The 20,422-nt window shown below is 35.4% G+C and overlaps 1 protein-coding gene across 2 annotated transcripts in view; it reads right to left on the reverse strand.

Moving 5' to 3' along the window:
- PHF3 (PHD finger protein 3) overlaps positions 1–18,328 on the reverse strand; it is a 65,385-nt gene extending 47,057 nt beyond the window's left edge. For both annotated transcript variants that reach the window (XM_084228869.1, XM_084228868.1), the window contains exon 1: positions 18,047–18,328. In XM_084228869.1, the coding sequence (XP_084084995.1) occupies positions 18,047–18,290 (244 nt within the window). In that variant the 5' untranslated portion in view covers positions 18,291–18,328. The remainder of the gene's footprint in view (positions 1–18,046) is intronic.
- Positions 18,329–20,422: the final 2,094 nt, after the last annotated feature.

Consider the following 20,422-nt stretch of genomic DNA (forward strand, 5'->3'; position numbering starts at 1 on the left):
ACTGCAAATATACATACAGAACAGGAAAATAGGGTTCTGAAGCCAAAATTAAAGCAAAATAATCTCAGAGTATAAAAGGCAACTCGAGTACTTTAAGAAAACATTCTGCATCTTATAACACAAGATTTTCTGAGCATTGAAAAAAGGACTATTTGAGCATCAAAAACAAAAAGGATTGTAACAATTTATTTTAACAACACATGAGCCATTAATGACAAAAAGTTGAAAGTCGAAAGTAGCAATATGTCATCTGTGGCACTATATATGATCATTTCATGAACTCCTTACTCTATAAATTGGTATTCAAATGTTAATTCTTTCCCTTTAATCTGCCTGTTCAGTAGAAACTATAATTCAGAGTAACCAGGAAATAAACTTTTCTTTGCCAGAAGAATGCAACAAAGTAAATAATAGTCATCACTTGGCTACAACTGATCCTACCAAGTTTCATCAAGGGATGCATGAAGAAATGGTTAATCACTAACTTTATAGTTTCATGTTGCCAAAGTTAGATCCCTATAGATTATTTGCTATCTCAAGTATTTAGGAAGGAGAAATTTGTCCTTCACCACCTTAACCCAGTAACAAAATCTAGCATCAAAATCAAACATAAAAAGACTTCTGGTGTGATGTAATACGAACTGGAGTATCACCTATAAAGGATTCTCACCAAAATGTTTACCTTTAATCAAGCTTAAAACCTAATTTACAATGTGCAGGAAATAAAAAAAAATAGAAGAACAAGTCCACAGACATTAACATCAAAGTCCAAAATATGGGATATCCCTAACTGACATTGGGTCTCATTCCTTCAAAAATCCAGTGTGACTTGGAAAAAGATATGGGAGGCTTCCAAGTATAATAAAATACCAGATGTTTAATTACATCTTCATTTAACAAATCAAGTGAAAATGATTGTTTTAGGGACCAGTGGCAATATTGAACAAATCAGTACATTAGATTTTTGGAAATTGTTCTTTTCTTATGGTATTGTTGAGAAATCCTTTTTGAAAGATGCACAGTGAAGTAACACTAAACAAGTGGAGAGACTGAATAAATGAGTTGGTAAATTAATAAATGGATGTAGTAAATATAGCAAAAACTGTAATAACTGTTGAATTTGATAATGATTAAATGTATATATACATTCCCTAGTCTTTCTGTTTCAGTATGTTTTAAATTTTCAAAATACGAAAGTAACATTTTAGAAAAAATAATAGCTTAAGAAAAAATAAGCTTGTTGGGCATTAAACAGAATGTAATTGACTTACAAACAACTTTGTTCAAACCAAATGTAAAGTGGCCTTAAAATATTATAAGCAAAAGTATTATTAAAAAAAAGAAAAATAAGAAAAAAAAGCAAAAGAAAATTATGGGCAAGAAACTAAAATTAAAGTCAAGGATGATCACAGTGACCAAAATGACTTACAACATTTACATTTTACCAGGAATTCCCTGGTTTTATGAAGGTAAGCCAATTAACAAAAACTCTTTAGGGGAGAATATATGAAAAAAATAAGTCAATATACTTTTAAAAAGTACTACCTCTAAATAAAATACCTTACCATTTCAATAGATACCCTGTAACAGTTTTCACTATAAATATTAAGCACTACAGTGGCAACACCTGATGGGGTATCTAAATCTTACCTCAATTAAAATAAATTTTAAAAAATAAACAAACAGGTGGTCTTCCAAAGAGACTGTACACGTAAGGTCAGAAATTAAGCTCTAATAACATTTAATCAAACTGCTATATATTACTAGATTCATATCAGTCAAAATTTATCTAGACTCTAAGTGAGAATTCCATAAAGTACAAGTTGATAACCTTATGCATTGATTTGCCTTCAATACACTGCATTGCTATAAGATGTCATCAGTATGAACGCCTTTAACATCTTTATAAAAATCCTGATACACAACTGATGGTTTATATTAATTTTAATGATGAGAAGTGACTATTAAAATCTTAGCTCTCCAATAACTCACAGAAAATTTCTTTAAGAATTTTTAGACTATTTTGCTGTGCAGAAGCTCTTTAATTTGATGTAGTCCCAGCTGTTTATCTTTGCCTTCACTATCACTGCTTTGGGTGATGTGTCTGTAAAGATGTCTTTGATGTGCATATCACGTAGTGTTTCGCCTATATTTCCTTCTATGTATTTTATGGTTTCAGGTCTTATGTCTAGTTCTTTAATCCATGTTGAGTTGATTTTTGTGTATGGTGTGAGGTAGTGGTCAAGCTTCATAGCTCTATGTGATATGTCATATTAAAAATAAACATCTTTAATCTGTCCCTTGTAGATAAAGGTGACATTTTAGTAATGAGTAAAAAAATAATTTTCAAAAAGAAAGCTGGGCTAGGAAAACTGATGTTTAGAATTGTTTCCATGATTATGTAATTTGTGACTAAAAATAAATTATGGCACCTATAAATACTCTTAGCTAGCACTTTGAAATTTTTACACATAAAAAGTTTCAGTGATTTTTTTGAACCAAAATGCTTTAGTATTTTAAAACATATAACAACTTTCTATTGGTTGAAAAGAACAAACACACCGAAGATGACAGAAATGTTCCATCTAAGCTGCAATGAAAGCATTTACATACTTGGCAGACAGAAACAAAAATTTAGGATTACAACTAAGTAGAGAATAAATTGAATTTCTTCCTGTCATTCATTAAGATAGTTATTAAAATCAAGCATCTAAATTAACTCTACTTAGAATCTGATATATGAAAGATTATATCAGAATGACAAATGAAATTTTCAAAAATAAATGATCAGACTGAAATAAAAAGTTTTCATTGAATTTATTTTAATAATTTTAAGTATGAATACCATTTATATTATCTATAGCATGTCATTTTTAAGTTCACTGTATGGGTTATAAACATGTAATAACTGCATAAATATACATACAAGTATCAAAGAACATCCCAAAATGATAAACATATTCTTTCAAAATGTTTGGATACCGCCACCTTAATTAAAAGAAGCTTCATAAACGTAAGTAGCAATTCTGACACTCACTCTCTCACCCCCAACCCCAATCTAAAATTTTGATGCAGAAAATCATGATCTATAAACAAAGACCTGAAATTTATTAACTGAGACACAAGTTCCATTAGTTAGAGGTAAAAAGTAGAAATGTAACCTAGAAAAGTCTTAGACAAATGAAGCAGGAACAGTTCTGAAAACAAGTGAAGTATTCTACACCTCCTACCCCCAGCTCCCACCCCTTACTCAGGATAACCTGTGACCTGGGGTGGGGCTTAACCAAGAAAGAGGTACTGATCTTTAGTCTCCCGACAGTGTAAGTAAGCCACAGCTGAAAACTATGCTTGACAATACTAGCTGCTGCTCAATATCCAATCAGCCAGTCTTCCTCACTCACTAGAGAATTCCTGTTTTTCTATCAGGCACATGGTCACCCATATTAGAGACTACACTTTTCAATCTACCTTACTGTTAGATGAAGCCACTGCCTAAGTTACAGCCAATGGAAGGTAAGGAGAAATGGTACAAGCAGCTCAGGATGCGATTATACTGAAAGAGAGCATACCTCTCTCTTTCCCTTTTCTCTTTTACTGACCAGAGGCCAACTTCATAGCTGGAACAGCCATTTCAAACTATGAGGTGAAATGAAACAGGACTCATACATGGTGGAGCTATTGCTCTGATACCATACAGCTCCATAGCAACTCTCAATCATTCCTGGGCATGACAAAATAAATCATTTTTAGTTTTATAACACTGTTATTTGGCATTTTCTGTCTCCCCCAGCTGAATTCAGTCACAAACCAAAGGCTAAAAATTTTTATTAATATGACCCAATGAGCCAAAACCCGTAAGAACCAAATCCATGGCAGCAACAGACTAGGGAAAGAATAGTGAGTCTGACGTAGGGAACACAGAAATGAAAACCAGGCAGCCAGAAAGGATGAACATACCTCGATCTTTGGGGAAATCTAGGTAAGTAGGGATTCCGTACTCTCTAGTAAGAATCTGCCACTGCAAAGAAATTAGGAAATTTAACTCATGGCTGGAAAGTACTCATCCACTGCTAGGATAAGGAAGTTGGGCCAGAGCTACAGTCCTCAACAAGCTAATCTCTCTCTGGGGCCAATGAGCCAGCAGTCTCATCCTCAAGATTCCATAAGAAGAATCAGGGCCTCCGCGGTGGCGCAGTGGTTGAGCGCTGGGTTGCGAGGCTGCCCGCAGCCTCTGCGGCGCCGGTTCGATCCCCGGCTGCTCCCCGGCCACTGGAGGAGGGTCCCACATGGCGCGCAGACCTCTCCTGCCGCCCGCTGCTCCCCTCAGCAGTGTGCTTCGGTCCTTCTGCCTGCTCTGCTCCCTGCTCTGGCTCTGGTGAATTCTCTCACCCTCCCGCGCTTCTGACTGTGCCCAGTGCTTGTATGAATAAATATATAAATCTTTAAAAAAAAAAAAAAAAGAAGAATCACAGATTCAGACTAATTCATACCTTTTATCAGAACTTCTCTTTGGTCAACATCCTCAAAAGATGGCAAAATACAGGCTTAGTAAATGTATTACTCATTTTTCTCCCGATTGGGAACAAAAAACAGTAAGAATAAAACTAATGGGATTAATTAAACAAAGATCAAAACAAAGGTCAAGAAAGCATTTACTCTTTTGCACACAACACTAATGATAAAGGACTGATCACAAAAATCTACAAAGAGCTGATGAGAATCAACAAAAACAAAGAAAATAATCCAGTCAAAAAATGGGCAGAAGGGCCTCCCCGGTGGCGCAGTGGTTGAGCGCTGGGTTGCGAAGCTGCCCGCAGCCTCTGAAGCGCCGGTTCGATCCCCGGCTGCTCCCCAGCCACCAGAGGAGGGTCCCACATGGTGCGCAGACCTCTCCTGCCGCCCACTGCTCCCCTCAGCAGTGTACTTCAGTCTGCCTGCTCTGCTCCCCGCTCTGGCTCTGGTGAATTCTCTCGCCCTCCCGCGCTTCTGACTGTACCCAGTGCTTGTATAAATAAATAAATAAATCTTGCATAAATAAATAAGCCTTTTAAAAATAAATAAATAAATTAGAAAAAAATGGGCAGAAGAGCTAAAAAGAAACTGCTCTGAAGAGGAAATGCAAATGGCCAACAGGCATATGAAAAAATGTTCAACATCACTTGTAATCAGGGAAATGCAAATCAAAACTACAATACCATCTGACACCAGTGAGAATGGCACATATTAAAAAAACTAGCAACAACAAATGTTGGCGAGGTTGTGGAGAAAAAGGAACTCTCCTGCACTATTGGTGGGAGTGCAAACTGGTCCAACACTATGGAAAGCTGTGTGGAGATTTCTTGACCTACTAAACATAGAGTTTCCGTATGATCCAGCAATTCCACTCCTAGGTATTTACCCAAAGGACATAGAAACATCAATTCCAAAGAGCACCTGCACCCCTATGTTCACAGCAGCACTGTTTACAATAGCTAACAAATGCCCAAAAATAGATGACTGGATCAAGAAGATGTGGTACATATACACCATGGAATATTACTCAGCATTCAAAAAAGATAAACACATGCAATTTGTAGCAACATGGATGGAGCTGGAAGGGATCATGCTCAGAGAAATAAGCCAGAAAGAAAAAGAAAAATACCGGATGGTCTCACTCATAGCAGGAATCTAGAGAAAACTTAAATAAGGGACCAGGAAAAAGAATAACTATAAGAAGTAAAAAATCAAAACCAACAAACAACTATGAACCAGAGACACTCTAGGGGGGGTGGGGGCGGGGAAAGGAGAGATTGGGGTCAAATAAGGGGGTTGTAATTGTATGGCGAATATAAAAATAAAATTTAAATTAAAAAAATAAAAAATAAAACAATGAAATTCCAAAAAAAAAAAAAGCATTTATTCAAGGCTCCTTGACTTACTTTATGCCAGATTTTTAAATTAAGCAAGAATAATTCACTACTGTAATAAAGACTTAAAAGCTGTTCATACATTATCTCCTTTTTTAGTACTTAAGTTAAATATCAACTTGTATACTTCCAGTATGCAGTAATATTCTATGACTCTGAGAAGTCATAGTTGCTATCACATTAAACAATTATTATATAGAACCCTATGATAGGGTCTTTTAAATCACAAAAATGATCTTTCTACTCCAAAAACTACCTATTATCCATATGCAGTACCACAGAAGTATTTTTACTTCACTATGTGAAAGTCTGCAAGCCTCCAGTACAAACTCTGCAACAGAAAAAACCACTTTGAAAAATACAAACAGTTCCAGAACTGCTAGTGTTATCAATCATATTTAATCATTTGTGGTTAAAGAATGATCTTAAAAGGAATTCACTTGCAAGAAAGGAAGAGGTACAAAGGAGAAAAGATTCACAACATAAAATGGTTAAGAATAAGCAAGCCAACACATACTTTCAAAATATTCTAGGACATGGAATTTAAAAACACTTTCATGTATCTGTACAAAAGCAAGACTCAGAAATCAGGCTCACCCTAGTATCATCCTGTATCAGCAGAGTTATGAATTTTGAAAAAGCATGAGAAAGCTAACCTGGAAATATGACTACAGAAAAGCAAATTCAAATTCATACTTTCTGGGCCTCCCCAGTGGCGCAGCGGTTGAGCGCTGGGTTGCGAAGCTGCCCGCAGCCTCTGCGGCGCCGGTTCGATCCCTGGCTGCTCCCCAGCCACCGGAGCAGGATCCCACATGGCGCGCAGACCTCTCCTGCCACCCGCTGCTCCCCTCAGCAGTGTACTTTGGTCCTTCTACCTGCTTTGCTCCCCGCTCTGGCTCTGGTGAATTCTCTCACCCTCCCGCGCTTCTGACTGTACCCAGTGCATGTATAAACGAAACAAACGAACAAACAAATAAATAAATAAAACATGCCTCTATTAAAAAAAAAAAAAAACAAATTCATACTTTCTGAAAACTGACTCATGTCTGTTATATTCTTTTTAGCTGAATATTAATACACATTTAATATCTGATATGTAATCCCCCCAAATTTTGTGCCACTCAGCTCTTATGACTTTTGTCACATTTTTAAATTACAAAAAAATGACTATTTCTTGTCTGTGAGAACAGCTATAAAATCATACTTAATTCTGGGAAGAGAAATAATTGGCCTTTTTAACTCAAAACAGGAGATATTTTCTTTTTTCTTGAAATCAGAGTACACTACCACCAAGTGGTGGTAGCTCAGTAATCACACAGAAATCTAATTGTAAACTAGTTTTTCAAACTAACAGTATTACTGTCTGTCACATGTGCCACTTTCCTATATTAGAAAACTTAAAATCACAATACAATCAAATGATTACCAAACATCATTTTATTTTTTTTTAAGAATTATTCCTTGATTGTAAGATTTTTATTTATTTTAGTGTAGAAGAACTGGGGTATAGGCCAGAGGTGGGGGGGGGGGGTGAGAGGATTCACCAGAGATGGAGTGGAGAGTAGAACAGGCCGATGTACTGAAATACACTTCTGTGGGAAACAATGGGCAAGACAAGAGAGGTCTGCTCTGCCATATGAGTTAGCTCCCTGGTGGGTGTTTAACTCAAGCTGCTTTGACCATTTGACTGAAGCAGTGGTAGTGTTAAGACTTTAACCCCTAGGCCACCAGGAAGTACCCCCAACCCCAACATCATTTTACATAAAAATACGTATGTATAAATTAATGCTCACTCCCTGAAGCTATCCCTCAACTCATAAACACTGTGTTCTCTGACTGGTAGCCACTGAAGTTGTGCAATGCAACTGGTAGAATGATCTGGCCCTATCTCAGACTTTGGTTACAGGAAGATAACTTTACCAGGAAAAAAGGAGTGAATCAATCATGCTTAGAACAATGTCATTATTTTTGGCTATTTCTTTATTTTACTACTAATCATGCCATGACAATTTATCACTCCTACTATATAAGTATACATTTGGTAACTAAGTCATCATTCAAGCTGTACAAAAACACTGTAATAACAAGCCTATAATAAAGAAATCAAAATTAGAAAAAGAGAGTAGAAAAGAGACAGCAGAGGCCAGTAGCAATACCAGTAGCTCCTAATCTATTCAAAAACATTCTCCAACTAAGGCAAATAAATATGGAAGAAAAAAGAAGTACAAGAGTTTGTACAAGTATTAGAAAGCACAGGCCCTAAAAACACCAAAGAAATCCAGGCAGTGATTATGGTGAAAATGGCAACAAGGGTTTGTGCAATTTACCTGTGACTAAAAGAAAGCAGCAAGAATAACTGACTGGTACTAAAGAACACAAATCTATGAATTTTATTCAAGTTGCCACTTTAAAACATGAGCTATAAAACAAAAATTATAAATGCGAAAATGAACTCATTTTTGTCTGAGATTAAAGGTTTCTCCTGTCCACCTGCATATCACAGAGGATTCCAAAAGATTTTCCTAGGAAAATCTTAGCTCTGTCCTCCTTTACCCAGGGAGAACAGAACAGTCTCCTACTTAAATGCCCCATCAGAGCCTTTAAATTTACATAATCCTATACAGGACTCTGTTTGTAAAGCTTATGCCTATGTGCTTAGCTGGCAAAAAAAAAAAAAAAAGGTGGGTAGTGGGGAGGTAGTGGGGAATGGCTACATTCCCAACAGTTCTCAGGAAGTATTCTATAACTCACCTTGCCTTTAATACATTTAAAAAATCTGGTGTGAAGAACAATATTCAAGGGAAGTTGTTTGAAAGATAGTCTAAAATCTACCCTGGGATTGGATCCAACCATTTTTTAGTCCTTATAATACTACTGTAGTGAGAAAAATTATAGTGAAACGATCTATTTTCATTGAAAATATATTACATGTCATGATAAACCTTTTTCTAGTTGTAGTGTCAGAAACAGTTCTCCTTTTCCTGGACACTGGATTTGATTGTGCCTTGAGGAAACCAATTTTTTATCTTAGAATGCTTTCCCCTTCCATAATGACCACAAGAAATTTGAGAGCAAAAGCTATGTCATAGCTGCAGCAAGCATGTTATTTACTATCCTAACAACTTACATAGCAACTATGTAGCCCTACTTTTTGCCTTTCTTTGTGTTTTTGTTGCTACTGTTTTTAATTTAATTTACTGAAAATTTATTATGGGCTACAAACAACTTTACTGCCTGTATGAACAACACAGATAAAGCAATCTTCATCTTGATGGCGCTATTTAAATTATTTCTTTATCATTTAATGATTAAAGTGCTTGATAAATCCACATGAATCATTTCTAAGTTTAAACACAATAATATCAACAACTATGAAGGGCCTGGGATTTTACACTACTTGCAAATTAAAAAATTAATTCACGTTGCTGACGAAAGACATGATACTACAGGTGAGTAGTATGAGCAAGCAGGATGATCTTGATGTTCCATTAGTTCCCTTTACAACCCCCTCTCCTTCCCCCAGAACACATTCCATATGGCCAATACTGGTGGGTCTAGACAGATGTCTACACACACAATGAGTTTGAGATAGAAGAGGAAGAGGAAGTGTGAAAAATTTACAGCCTTTATAGAGAGCCAGTAAGCAAACCTGTGCATTTTCTTGGGTAAAGGTATAAACATCACCTTATACTTCAAGGTTGTTTGCTATAAACGAGTTTTTAAAATGGACAAGCTTTCAAAAATGATTCAGTCAGTCTTCAGGACCTTACATTCTTGGCATACCAAGCAAGAAATGACATGCAAGGCCAATGGCACATTACCTCTCTGAATAAATTATGTCAAATAAGTAGCCTTTTTAGCATCTTCTGTAAAATCAGGAAAAAAATATTTCTATACTAAACTTTAAGCTCCCTAAGAATATGGACCAGGTTTGTTTTATACAATATTTATATCCACTCTCTGGAAACTAACTGCTACAAAACAGAAATTCAATAAGTGAATAAAACATTTTTAACAAAATTTCTTCAAGTTAAGGTTTATTTGTAAGCTTCAATTTCTTCAACTGTATGTACAGTGAAGTCAGATTTCCCGCTCATATATCACCCAATAGCATCCTTAATATTATGTCTGATTATGATTTATATGACTTATATTTCTACCTGTTGGCACATGAAAAAGGGTTATCATTAGAGAATACTATAATTCATGAGTGACTAAATCAGTGGCTGATATCTCTCTCTAAAACCCCCTTAGTCTTAAATAGTTAAAAACTATTTCAGGCATTTATAAACCCTCCAATAAAAACACATTCTTTGTAAAGGAAAGATAGCAACTATGGCCTTTGTTCTTTTAAAAACAAAATTAAAAAAAAAAAAAACAACTTCATCTTAACTTACTGAATGAAGCCAAATGAACTTTGGGATGCAGTTTAGAGTCCTGATCTCTGAAAGCAAGACTTAAAATCTATTCCAGTACAAGCTCTATAACTTAACTATTAGTGAATTTAGGAAATTAATTAAGCACTCTCAAACCCTCAGTTTATTCAGCTATAAAAAAGATTAAAAATATTTATCTAAATCTGCCATGTTGAACCAGTGAATCTTTCACTTCAGTCTTCAGTGTTGTGGTTTTTTTTTTTTAAATAAAAACCTAAGGGTCTTAGGGATTTGTCAATAGTTAATGAAATAATGGTGACAAAGTATTTTTTATAGCACTTGGTACATTAACACCCACACATATTAGCTACTTTATCAACTTTCTTTATATACAATCCTTTATGAAAGAAAAGACCCATGGGTTTTATAAAGGAGCCTCTGCCAGAAATTCCCCTTTGAAACCACTTTCTCAAAAAGTGACACTAAAATAAGTTTCATGACAACATACATAAACTGACAGTTCAATGAATAATTTATTAGGCTCTCAAAGTTTGGTAGGCCTGCTTTAATTAATATTACATATTGATATAAACTGGTAATGCCACAGTGCCCAGATATTTAGTGAAAAAGCCAATCTAAATGTTACGACGAAGGTGTGTTATTTTTTTAAAGATTTATTTTTATACAAGAACTGGGGTACAGGCCAGAGCATGGGAGGGTGAGAGGATTCACCAGAGACAGAGCAGGGAGCACAAAAGGCAGACAGACTGAAGTACACTGTTGAGGGGAACAGCGGGCGAGACAGAAGAGGTCTGCCACGCCATGTGGGTATCTCCCTGGCCGGCTGGGAATCGAACCAGTGCTGCAGAGGCTGAAGACAGCTTCACAGTGCTGTGCTCAACCCACTGCGCCACCAGGGAGGCCCTATGAAGGTGTTTTTTAAATGCAATTAACATTCAAGCTGGTAGACTTTGAGTGTATAAGATTACCCCCATACTGTGGGAGGGTCTCATCAAACCAGAAGAAGATTTTAAGAGAAAACAGACAGAGGTTCCCCCAAAAGAGGGAATTCTGGCTCCAGAGAGCCTTCAGATGAAAGCCGCAACATAATTCTTTCTTGGATCTCCAGTCTATTAATCTACCCTGGCAGATTTGCAGCTTGCCAGCCTCCACAACTGCATAGACAAAGTTCTCAAAATAAACCAATATTAATCAATATTTCTCACTACCTACCTACACAGACAATACCTTATTGGTTTTGTTTCTCTGATGAACCCTAAATAACATCTTGCAAATTCTGAGAAGTTTGTTAGTAGCTTTATCACTAACCAAAGACTAAAATTACTAATAGGTCAAGAAATCTTGAAAAGTGAACAAATACAACCAACTTAGAAAAAAATTAAACTACAGGGTACAATTCAACACTGACAAAGGCAAGATAATAATGGACAGAGTTCCAAAATCTTCAAGTAAGAATCACTGAATATCAAAATGTTTCTATTTATTACAGCTTAATTAAAAGGGCCTCTGATTGAATATGGCAGATTTGCATATCCCCTCATTCTCCATAAATCACATTAAATTGAGAATAAGCAAATAAAAGGTAAAACTCTATAACAACAAGGATTAGAAAGCCAAGAAACATGAAAGATTTCAACATATTTCTGCAAGATGAAAAACTGGTATTAGTAATAGAAAGCATGAACAGCATAGCCTAGAGCCAAAAATTTGCAGCTGAAAAGGGAACAACCTCATTCAACAAATGTTAGTTTCTAGGAACAGAATGATAGTGAGCACTGGCAGTGAGGTGGGCTTTTTAAAAATAAATAAATAAATAAATAAGAGGCCTAATTTTAAAAGCTCAACTTTATCCCTTCCCCAACTTTAGTAGCCAGCAAAACCACAGCCAAGCACTTAATACCAGGCAAGAAAATCTTTTCAGGGCCTCCCCGGTGGCGCAGCGGTTGAGCACTGGGTTGCGAAGCTGCCCGCAGCCTCTGCAGCACCGGTTCGATCCCTGGACACCAGCAAGGGTCCCACATGGCGCGCAGACCTCTCCTGCTGTCCGCTGCTCCCCTCAGCAGTGTACTTCGGTCCTTCTGCCTGTTCTGCTCCCCGCTCTGGCTCTGGTGAATTCTCTCACCCTCCCGTGCTTCTGACTGTACCCAGTGCTTGTATAAATAAATAAATCTTAAAAAAAAAAAAAAAAAAAGACTTGAAGTCCAACTTCCTTGATAAGGTCTTTGACCACTCAAATAAATAGTATTGTTAAAAAAAAAAAAAGAAAGAAAATCTTTTCACCCTAACCTGAAACTGAATGAACAAGCTGGAGGTAATAGGACAGTAACCATCTAACTGAAAAGATGCATCTCACCCTGGTATTAGAAGTTCCCTACAGGGCCTCCCCTGGTGGCTCAGGTGGTTGAGCACAGCGCTGTGAAGCTGTCTGCAGCCTCATCAGCGCCAGTTCGATCCCGGCCAGCTAGTGAGGGTCCCACATGGCGCAGCAGACCTCTGCTCCCCTCAGCAGTATATTTCGTCAGTCTGCCTTCTCTGTTTCCGCTCTGTCTCTGGTGAATCCTCTAACCCTCCTGCACATCTGGCCTGTACCCTGGCTCTTGTATAAATAAAAAATAAATCTTTAAAAAAAAAAAAAGTTCCCTACAATAAATGTAGCTCCCTAGTTAAATTCAATTATCCCACTCAAATTATGACTTAAATTTTCTGTATCCTCACATTTTAGGTATCAGCAACCAAAACTACTCAGATACCTGGGGGAAGCTTGCAACAATATAAGAAAAATCAAAATAAGTAAGTTATTAAGACTATAAAAAAAGGATCCTCCCTGGTGGCACCACACTATGAAGCAATCTGCAACCTCTGCAGCCATGAGTTCGATCTCCAGCCGGCCAGGGAGCTACCCACATGGCACAGCAGACCTCTCCTGTCTTGCCTGCTGGCCCCTCAGCAGTGTGTTTCAGTCTGCCTGCCTGTTCTGTTCCCCACTTGTCTCTGGTGAATCCTCTCACCCCCTGCATCTCTGGCCTGTACCCCAGCTCTTGTATGCATAAATAAATAATCTTTAAAAAAAAAAGAGCATAAAACGACACTATCTCTGTAACAACAACACTATTCAAAAATAGTATGATCAACTCAGCTTTTGGCTAAGCTCAAGTGTAGTATCTGTTCTTATCAGTATAATACAGTATGAATAAAGAGAAGGTAAGGACTCCAGAAATAGTAATACAATAGTTAAAATTATTACTTGTTAAAATATTAAATCAAAAAGATGGAAAATATGACAGCATATCTCTAAAACTAGGTAAGAAACATAGGCAATGAAACCAGAAGAATCAACCAGGATTTGTAGGGAAAAGACAAAATTTTCCTGAGCTGAAATAATCACTACCCAAATGAAGAAGTCTCACCAAAGAGCCCCACAAAAATAAAGATTAACCACCAAAAGATAATAAGATACCAAGCTGGAAGTGTAGGGAAGGCTACATAACAATACAACAAATCTCATGCAAGAATCAGATCACCTATCAGCAACAACAGATATTAGAAGGCTAGGACATAATGCCTTAGAATTTTATTGCCCAAGACCTTAGAAAATGAAGTCTGATGTGACAGCATAGAAATACAAGTTTGTTTTAATGCAATCAGCAGGTCAGAGAATAAAATTATATCCTTGTCTTGACAAAAAGTTTTTGTTTTTTGTTTTTAAGTGAAACAACAGGCTTTCAGAGTAATAGTGGAATGTAAGATATTAGGAACACAGTAATGAATACAAGATTAATTTTATTTCACATTTTAAATTAAGAAGAAAAAATTAAATGCTCAGTCAGTGCAAAGTAAAATTAAAATATATTTGTGTTATATTGCATCAAGCTAAGGAAAGCAAAGTCAGCAGTATCAAGTAGAGATAAATCTGACAAAAGTCACAAAATACACATACGAAAAACATAAATTACAAATCTTTGTCCTTTGCTAGAAACTCACTTCCTTTTGGTTTCCTGAATTTACACAGTGGTATTTTACTATTTATGTTATATCTTGTTTTAACTGAGTTCAATTCTGTTAATTCTGGTATTAAAGACACAATCATTAATTAATGAAAATACCTGTTTGAGAAGAACTGACATGTCCTGTTAAAAATGTCAAAACAGAAGAGCCTATAACACAGAGTAAGCATAAGAAATAAGATGGTAAGAAGTGATGAATTAAGAACAATGAAAGCTGCTTGCATAAATGTAGTTATCACTATGCTTTGAGGTTGTATTTCAAATAATTTAAAGCAGCAATGAAGTGTATCAAGCCTGCAGGATTTAGGGTTAAACGGTCTAATTTTTAGTAAGGAAGAAGTAACTGAGACACTATGTTAAAACAGACTTTAAAGTCGCCTACTAAATGAACAACTATTTGATGCATGAATCCCTGAAAAACCTCAGTATAGGGGATGATATCCCCAAAGAAGGTAAATCCCATTTCCCTAGAAAAACTATTACGCTATTTTTTGGAACTGCAGGCTTTTCATTTTAGCCAATCAAATTCTACCTCTCTCTAACTGCTACCTACTAGATATAGTTCTTTCCCATTATCCAAAAAGAAGTAAAATCCCTTGCCAAAGTGACAAACTTTCAAGCATCTCTGGCTACTATTATGTCCTCTTTTTACCTTCAAGCATTTCCTCTTGTCCAGTATATTATATCTCTAATTCTACAAAGTGTCTCTTTTCTGTTTGCTCTTCTAAACATAGCACTTTCACCAAAACCCTGTAAGTATAACTAGAAATACTTAATCATCAAGCTTTCAAAATTTTATACACACACACACACACACACACACACACACATATCTATATTTCCCCCCCAGTATCTTGAACCTAGTACTTGGGAAAATATTGTATTAACAACAAGAAGGTTTTTTTTTTTACTTTTTAAAAGGACAGATTTAGTAGGAAAAAGACAATGACAGGATTTTAATACTAGTAATTGGTTTGATCAACAAGATCAAACATTTCCCCAATACTTAAATGATTTTTCCCACTGAAGTTTTATTTTAAAAAATGTATTACTTCATTACAAATCTAAAACCCATATGCTGACACTGCAGTTACATAAAGAAAACTTTACAGTCAAAAGAATCAAAATCAAATAATTAGCATCCTGACTTTTGAGCTTCTGACAACACTAGAAGTAATCTCATGTTTCTTTCCGAGTCTTATAATTTTAAAAGTTACTTTATGATTCCGGAGATGTTGGAATATATTGAAGGTCACTCAACCATGTCAACAAAAAACTGTTCTTAACAACTACAAAAAATCAGCTTGGTTTGGCGTAAGAGAACAAGATATAGCAGTTGTTTTCTTTGCTAATTTTAGCACTGTCAAAACCAAGGTTAACATAATCAATAGGATTCACTTGAAAGCCTGAGGAACGCTGACAGTCATCTCCCTGCTCAGCTTCAGTCAAGACAATTAGTAAAAATCTACAGAGCTAGAAGCAAACATCTAGGTAGAACTAGGTCCTTTTTATCCTACAGCAAAATGTTAAATAGTTTGTGGATAGCTGAAAGTTGTAAGTTGGCCACAGAGGGTTTTCACTAAATGATTTACAATAACATTTCTTCTTTGCAACTCTCAAATCTAAAATTATTTCAAAGCAAAATTTTAAAAAAGTGTTTTCCATTTTGCTATCATTAGAAAATATATACTAAATCAAATATCCCCATGGGAAAAAGTAACATCGAAGCAATCAAGATAAATACCCTACCTCATTGCACAATGAAATCTAAACAATTCTAGACAGTTTTGTATTTTAAGTTTCCCCCACATATCCTCTTACATATCCTAAAGTCATACATACTATATATACATATATACACACAAACAGTTCTGCTTCAGAACAAAGATAAATTGTAGCAATAAATTTAAAATAAGAAAACTTAGAAAATAATTCTACTTTTCTTAAATAAAATGTTAAAATTTACTAGATAAGTGAATCACAGTAATTATCATACCTCAAAAAAAATTAAGTACTTCAATAAAGATGCTCTAAGTCTCCTATTAGCAAAAGAAATAGTCAACAAAAAGAGACTTTTTACATAATTAAAGCTTTTCATATCAACAAAATTCAATTAAAAAAAAGGTAGCAAGTAGTAATACTGGTATTACTAAAAGGCTGGAATTGTACAAGTAAAGAAGGTTAACAAGATGATATATTTGCTGATTTCCAGGCCCAGTATAACATGAATGACAGTAACTGTATTTTCAGTAACAAGCACGTTTAAGTATTCAATAATGGTTTTTTTCTGAGTTTGAACTGTAAAACTCTGTACAACCAAACTGTCTTGACAATAAGATAATTAAATACACTGTACTGACACAGGAGCCAAAGTAAAAAAACTTGAACAATGCATGCATAAAACAAAATTTTTGAAGTTTTAAAACATTTAGAATACAACAACAAAAACAATGTAAACCTATATGGTAACACAACACAATGTAGGTAATTCAAAAATACACTATAACAGCAATTCAAATGAAGACTTTCAGTAGCCAAAGTGTGGAGATCTTTGGGCAGAGTAATTTGACAATTTCTGGATGAATAGCAAGCCACCTATTTCAAACTTTAATATTGCAATATTAGGTAGAAAATATTAAAAGGAAATGAACAATATAATGAAAAACTAGTGCAGAAGTCTAGAGTCATTGAAAAACAGACCAACACCACATAAATCTGTTGAGCTACTCCAGGGAATAATGAGGGAAAGCCTTACTTCCCCCTTTGAAACTTTCTTTTATCTAATTTTACCTTAAAGAATAACTACTTGCCCCAAAGTTTACCATATGATTTTGCTTTATTTAAAAAAAAACTATAAATATATTTCTCTCATGTAATTTCTTATGAATTAGTCTAGCTTTCTAGAAAGTTACTAGCTTCAATCTCTCAACTATGGATCTTAGATCAGTGCTATCCAATGGAAATATAATGCAAGCCATATATGTAATTTTAAATTTTCAAGTAGTCACTTTAAATAAAAGGTTAAAAGAAAACAGGTGAAATTAATTTCAACAAAATTTTATTTAACTGAAAAAATTCAAGATATAACTTCAACACGTTAATCACATTAAAAAAAAATCGAATGAAATATTTTACATTATTTTCCTCATACTGAATCTTTAGAATCTAGTGTGCATTTTACAGCACATCTCAGTTAGGACAAGACTCTTCTAAAGTGACAATTGTATGTGGCTAGTGGTTATTATGTTGGACAGCACAGGTCTAGAGTTCTTTCTCTGGATTTGAAATACATGTATAAAATACTGAAAAATCTGGTGGGAGTGCATGATATATTAAATACGAAGAACAGAAGGGACACTAAGAAAGGTCAAATCAGCTACTGCCCTTGACTCTAGCAGCTCAAGGTGGCATCATGTCATAATTTTAGGCAATCCCTATATTAGGGAGAATTCCAATTTATACCTGCTGTCATGATATAATTATAACAGCACCCCCTGAAATTCTCAAAAAATGCCCCACTTTGGATAATATATGTTACCCTAGTCTCATAAATTCCACACTCCTTGAAAGAAAATTTAGTTAAATTCTAATTCTGATGCCTGGAAAAGCTCTAAATTCAAAGAAAAGAACCCTAAATGTACTACTCTCATCAAAAAAAAAAAAAAAAAAATGCTGCTGAAAATTGTTTTTATTTTAAATTGCAGACTAAAAAAAAAAAAAAAAAAAAAGTAAGAATTACCTGTTGAACAAGGCATCTGGAAATTGGGATCATTGCTATCCAAAACAGGCAAACAGAACTGGTTACTTGCAGATCCTAGCATAGGATCCTTATCGCTGAGCATGTTCTTCAGCGAGTCCTCTAAGACATTTTGACTTGTACTAAAATCCTCACAGACTTCATTCTCCAGGTTGGATCCTAGAAATAGGGCATCATCTAAGTGTTCAGTAGGAATTAAATGATTAAATGTATCAACTATATCCATGAAGACTTCTGTGTGTCTTTCAGCCCTATAGAAAGACAAAAAAAATACCATAAGAAATAAAGCTATCAATTGATAATCACCTAAAACCAAATTATTTTAATAGTTTTGAGTCTAAGAACACAATGTTTTCTGAATTGTTTTTTAAAAAGCCCTCACTGTTTTTAGAATATACATTTGGATATGTAGAACAAATCTGTACTACATAATGTTTCTTCATCATGCATGTAGAATATCATTTTACCAGAAATCCTATTAAATGTTTACTCAACTCATTATTTTTAGGAGGATGAAAAAAAACCTATGTATATAGTCAATTAATTGACACATTTGAAAGAATTACATGGCTTAAAGCATAAATACCACATGTTTTTAACCATTACATTTTCATAAATTGAAAATCAGACACTGCTTTTACAATAAAGTCCACATAAAAGCACTAATAGCAAACCATTTAAATTATTACCCCATATCTATTAAAACTGTAAAATTGCCTTGCTTTATTTATGAAGCCTTTAAGTTACATAAAGGAAGATAATATAAACACACAAAAAGTTCTTTGTGGAGGCAGGGAAAAAACGGAAAGATACAATGACCCTAAACCCAACAAATCAAAACTCAATAAACTATACACCCATAGGCACTGACATGCACATACACACAGATTTGGGGGTGGGGAGGGGGAGCTGGGGGTTTTAGGATTAATGCTGTAACTGACAAGAAACAACATACCAGAGGATTTATTTTAGAGATGTGTGGTCTAAACAGATTATGAAGCTAGTCTTCTACGTAAACTGTATGTACAATACAAAGGACATCCTCATGCTCTAAAGTCTCAATTATCAGAAGTTGAATTATTTTCAATATGGATTTTAGAGAAAACTGAACCAACCCAACACATTTGGGGGTAGGGGTTCAACAAAAAAAATCTAATAAAATTCCATTTTCTAGGATAAATTAACCCAGAATATCTTGGGTGCCAAAGTTCCTTAAAGTAGCTCCAATTCTTCCAAAATTTTCTTTAATAACCTTGAATTCTATCCTCTATAGAAGAAGAATTTCAAAGATACTCTACAATGTACTGGTATATATTATAAGCTGCCAAACATTTTACCTACATTTAATTAACTTGTTCTCCAATAATAAAAACTCTATTATTTTTGTTTCACAAATTAAATATATTAAAATTATTTAAATGTCTTCCCCCAAAGCATGAAATAGAACCAAGATTCAAACCCAGGTTTTCAAGATTCTACAGCCTATGTTCATAACTCTTACCCTTTCACAATGAACTAAGGAGCTAGAAATTCACAAGATTGAACTCATTAACAGCAAGCAACTGAAGGACAAGCAGGGAACCCAAACTGTTAAGGAAGGCAGGGGTCTAAAGGGATCTGGCCATCAGTGTGCAAAAAAGCAAAGAAATCTATTAGTGTGACAGCTCTTTAATAGATTTACTGTACATAGAAAAAGAGAAGAAAAATAATAATTTCCCAAAATAACTGCCAAAAATACCCATGCCCTCCTGGGTAAATGCCCGGCCAAACAGGGATGGCCCGAAGAGGGACAGCTGAGGCCAGACAGCTTGCCACAAGTCCGGTAAGGCAGGTCTGGGACAAAAAGAACAAAAGAAAATGCAAAATCAGGGTAACAGCTGCCACTGCTTTCTGCTAAGGACAGCCTTCCCATGTGTCTCTTCCAAGTGTCTATATATATCTCTGCTCCATACATCTCCCTCCAACTCATCCCCCAAATCCCTGGGTGCAAGTCAATGCCACAGAAACAAGAGCCCCCTCAGAGCCCAACTGTCTTTGGTGTTATATAACTTCCCCTGGCTACTCAGTTCTACCCCTAGTTTCCACACTCCCCCACTGAGGAAGTTCAGTTCACAGAACACTGAGACCTGCAATCCAAGGTGAGTGCATACAATTGGGACAGAGGACATGCTACCTTCAAAGAAGTGTATCTATAGTAGCGCTTCTTTAAAAACAATATTCAAAAATAAATAAAAACAATATTCTATAATTTCCCAACAAATCAATGGTTGTCTGGGGCCTTAGATTAACAGTGGAATGAACTGCAAAGAGACAAGAAGGTAATTTGGGGGATGATGGGAATATCCCAATTCTTAATTA

Source organism: Talpa europaea (genome assembly GCF_964194135.1).
Source record: "Talpa europaea genome assembly, chromosome: 2".
In the NCBI taxonomy this organism is placed as follows: domain Eukaryota; kingdom Metazoa; phylum Chordata; class Mammalia; order Eulipotyphla; family Talpidae; genus Talpa; species Talpa europaea.